The 4,332-nt window shown below is 54.4% G+C and overlaps 1 protein-coding gene across 1 annotated transcript; it reads left to right on the forward strand.

Moving 5' to 3' along the window:
* Positions 1 to 327: 327 nt before the first annotated feature.
* LOC103755425 (LIX1-like protein) lies at positions 328 to 3,713 on the forward strand (the record flags this gene model as incomplete). The annotated part of the gene is made up of 4 exons (XM_029964298.1): positions 328 to 468; positions 1,125 to 1,220; positions 1,841 to 1,918; positions 2,001 to 3,713. Coding segments are annotated over 4 exons (558 nt in total), but the record flags the coding sequence as incomplete, so codon positions are not given.
* Between the last annotated feature and the right edge of the window lie 619 nt (positions 3,714 to 4,332).

Raw genomic sequence — 4,332 nt, forward strand, 5'->3', positions numbered from 1 at the left:
AGAAGGGACTTCCATAGGAACGTGTTCACTCCTCAGTGCCGATGCGATGGAGCTGATGGATTCCAACTGGGAATTTCCAGCGGGATGGGGGCGATCCCAGAGGGATCCAGCGGGATGGGGGGACCTCCACAGCCTTTTCCAAGCCCTCTCCTGCCATCTTTCCCCTCAATTCCTTGGGAGGAGGAGGCACTTCCCCGGGAACGGGCGGTTTCGAACCCCTCGCGCCGCCTCCTAATTCCGCCCCCGCCCTCCCAACCGCCATTCCCAGTGGCCCCGGGGGGGGTGTTGGAATCCCGGGAATGCCGTGACAGTGTCCGTGTGTCCCAGTTCTGTCCCACCAAGGCCGAGGCGCGGCGCAGCGCGGCCAAGATCGCGCTGATGAACTCCGTGTTCAACGAGCACCCGTCGCGCCGCATCACCGACGACTTCATCGAGAAGAGCGTCTCCGAGGCCCTGGCGTCCTTCAACGTAAGGATGGGCACGGAAAAACCCCGGGAAAAGCACCCCCAAACCCTGGGATCAGAGGCAGGTTTTGTGGAGTTGTCATATTTAAACTGAGGCAGGAGCATTCCGAGTTTTGGGTGCGTTTTGAGTTCCCGTTCTCCTGCTCCGGAGAGCGCGAGCGCTGGCGCTCCAGGGTGGGATGAGGAGGCCGAGGTGTGGAATCTCCCGGCCTTGGGTTGGCACATCCACTGGTTTCCCTGAAACCAAAGGTTTTCCAGGGATTTCGGATTCTGTCCCTGGGAGCTTTGTGCTCCCCCTTCCCTGCCCCAATTATCCCGGAGGGAATTCTTGCCGCGTAACCTGCGGCTGCTCCGTGGTCTCCGGGGTGTTGTGAGAGCTTTGGAATCGCTGCAGGAAAAATCCTGTTCCCAGGGGTGTTGTCCAGGGATTCCTTGCTCCAGGAGAGCCACATTTATCCTGGTGCTGTCCCAGATTTATCCAGGGAGAGCCGGAGTGGCCAGTGCTGCATGAGCGAGGCTGGACTGGCTGGATAAGGATGTCACAGCCCCTGTGCTGGCACCAGGCTCTCCTGAATCCCACTGGGAATTCCTGGAGCAGGGACAGTGCAGCAGGAGTGGCACTGGCAGGAATGGCAGCTCCTGTCTGGAATGTCTCTGCAGGGCAACCGGGAGGAGGCGGATAATCCCAACACCGGGATCGGGGCGTTCCGCTTCATGCTGGAGTCCAACAAGGGAAAATCCATGCTGGAGTTCCAGGTACTGTTCCCAGTTTTTCCCTGGCTCTGCTCTAGGGTTTGGATCCAGCTTTGGAACGTGGCTGTGTTTGGGATTCCGTACTTTTCCCAAAGCCAACCCCTCTCCTGGCTCCTTTCCCTGGAATGGGAGGGGCTGAGGTGTTTCTCTTCAGGGTCCTGTTTACACACAGAGACTTTGGGATGGATATTCCCAGCTCCAGCTGGCTTTGGGAAGCCTGACAGGTCCCAGTTTTTAAGCAGAATCTGTGTGTCCTAGAGGGAGAAATGGCTGGAAAACCTGGAATTGTCCCCGGTGCTGTCAGTGTTTCAGCTTGGAGAGGCTTATCCTGGACTCCCCAGGGCCCAGGGGGCGTTGGAGGCTCCACCTCCATCGTAATCCAGATTAATCAGGGAATTTTGCCCCGGTGTCCTGCTCCTGGTGGTGCCTTGAGCTCAATCCACATCCCGGGAAGCTGCCCCACCTCTGGAAGTGCCCCAGGCCAGGTTGGACGGGGCCACCTGGGCGGCTGTTCCGTGTCCCTCCCTTGCTCCCGATGATCCATAAGGTCCCTCTCCCACCCCGCCCCATCCCACCATTCCACGATCCCGCTCCCATCCTGCCTCCCCCTTTCCCCTTCCCAGGAGCTGATGACGGTTTTCCAGCTGCTGCACTGGAACGGGAGCCTGAAGGCCATGCGGGAGCGGCAGTGCTCGCGCCAGGTGAGTCCGGAGCCGCTCCGGGAACGCCATCCCGCCGCTCCTTGCCGGCCCCCATCCCACCCCCGCGTCCCATTCCCACCAGGAAGTCCTGGCTCACTATTCCCACCGCGCCCTGGACGACGACATCCGCAACCAGATGGCCCTGGACTGGGTGAACCGGGAGCAGAGCGTCCCGGGCGCCCTTTCCCGGGAGCTGGCGGCCACGGAGCGGGAGCTGGACGAGGCCCGGCTGGCCGGGAAGGAGCTGCGCTTCCACAAGGAGAAGAAGGACATCCTGCTGCTGGCGGCCGGCCAGCTGGGATCCGGCCACTCCGCCGGCTGCTGAATCCCGGGATCCGGCCCCGGGATCCCTTCCGGAGCTCCCGGCCCCCCTTCCCGTTTGCACATTGGAAAGAAACGTAGGGAAAAAGCTCCCGGGTGGATTTTAACCGCTTCCTCCCGGTTTTTGGAGGTGCTCCTCGGTCTCCTCGTTCCCTAGAGAATCTCTTATTCCCTCGAGAACTACTCGTTCCCTATGGATCTCCTTATTCCCCAGGGAATTCTTTGTTCCCTACAGGATTCTTTCTGTCCCTTGTTTTTGGGGTTAAAAACGCAGGTTTTGGCCCCTCCGCTCTCCATCAGTACTGGAGCGGGCAGGATTCCGTGGGATCCAGCTTTTCCTCTGGAAAAGCGCTTTGGATCTGATGCTTGGCACTCCCTCCCTCCTAGAGCAGAAAGGGATCAGTTGGTGAGCTCCTTAATTAAATCCCAAAGGATCGTGACGTGCTGTATCCAAAGGGATTGAAAACTGGGATCTGGGATTAAATCTGGGATCAGCCCGCAGCATCCCAGCCCTGAGCTCAGCAGGATCTGCAGTTCCCCCTGGAACTGTCCTCTCCGTGGCCCAACATCAGCCTTGGCTTTTCCATGGAAGGTTGGAAAAGCCTTGGAAGAGTTTGGGAATGAGGGCGGGATCTGCACTAATCATTCCCTTCCCCTTGTATCCATATCCATGTGGAACTTAAATGATATTTAGCTTTACAAAACCTTTTTATGGCATGGGATTGTTCAAACAGCTCCCAAGGAAATGGCATTTTACCCCTGGAAATTCTTACCTCACTCCCCCTTTCTCCACCAGACCAGGAATACAAACAAAATTCCAAGCCAGAATTCCTTTTTCACGCCAGCTTGGAGCTTTTCCCACTTCTTATCCCCACGAACCCTTCGGGGTGCCATTATTCCCACCCTCTCACCCCTTCCTCCCTCTGCCTGAGTGCAGGATATTCCAGCAATAATTGTTTTGGGATAAGATTGGAATAATTCCATGATCCATAGGTATCCTGCTTTTATATCCACATCCTGACGAGCCTGTTTTGGGGGTTCTATATTTTTTATACTTTCACAACACTATTAAACGTTTGATGTCGCTGGAAATGGGATTAAAAAGGCCTGGGGGGTGGGTGGGGGAGTGTTCTTGAAATGTTGGAAAAATCCAGACCTGGAACTTGGATTTAGGGATCACATGGAGTTAATCCTGTGATTTATTCCCCCGATTCCCCACATGAGGGAATTCCTGAAGCTCCTCAGAAGGTGCTAAAACGAACAAATCCAGGTTTCCTCAGTATGGAAAGGGGGTTGTGCTCCCTGTTGAAACGATGGAATGATGCGGATCTGGCGGGACAAATCCTGGGGTGGATTTTATACAATAAAACCAGCGATTTTTTTTTGGGGGGGATGACTTTGGTGCTTTTGCTCATTCTCTGCGGCCGAGTCGTGCCCAACCTCCACATTAAAACAGAAATGTTGTTCTCTGAAAGTTGCCATTTTTGGCTGGTTTTCCTCTTAAACCTGTAATTAGTTTGGCATCCTAAAATAAGGGTGAAGGAAGCAAAGAAGAGCTGGAGGAAGTCAACCAAATGAATCGTGCACTTCAAAAGGCACAATTCAGTAGGATTTGCTTTGCTGAGGATTAAATTCAATTAAAAAAAAATGGTTTAGTGGAGAATAATACCAAGTTATCTTTTAATTAGTGATAGATGTGGTGGGTAAAGACAATCAGACGAGGGTCAGAGGTCGAAATTAATCGAAGGATGAACCCACGAGACTGAAGGAAAATGACCCTCAGTGTGATGAAACCTGCCACAAAAGAGGCACTAAATAGCATTTATGCTCCAAAAAAGAGCAGCCGGGTGAAATTTTAGCGTAGGCTCGTGTCATAATAAGGAGGATGGTTTTTGGGGAGGCAACTTAGAGCATTGTGACGGATAAACACCCGAAGAAACCGTATTTCGGGGAGCATGGCTGGCGAGTGATTCCCCACGGTCCCGTCAGGAGGAATTAAAGGAATATTTCATCCAAAGGACACTTTGGGTGTGATTTTTTGGTTTCAGACGCTCCCACCACAGACCCTCCCCAACATGGCGGCGTTTCCGGCC

Source organism: Manacus vitellinus, unplaced genomic scaffold (genome assembly GCF_001715985.3).
Source record: "Manacus vitellinus isolate BGI_N305 unplaced genomic scaffold, ASM171598v3 ctg7180002428765_pilon, whole genome shotgun sequence".
Classification (NCBI taxonomy): domain Eukaryota; kingdom Metazoa; phylum Chordata; class Aves; order Passeriformes; family Pipridae; genus Manacus; species Manacus vitellinus.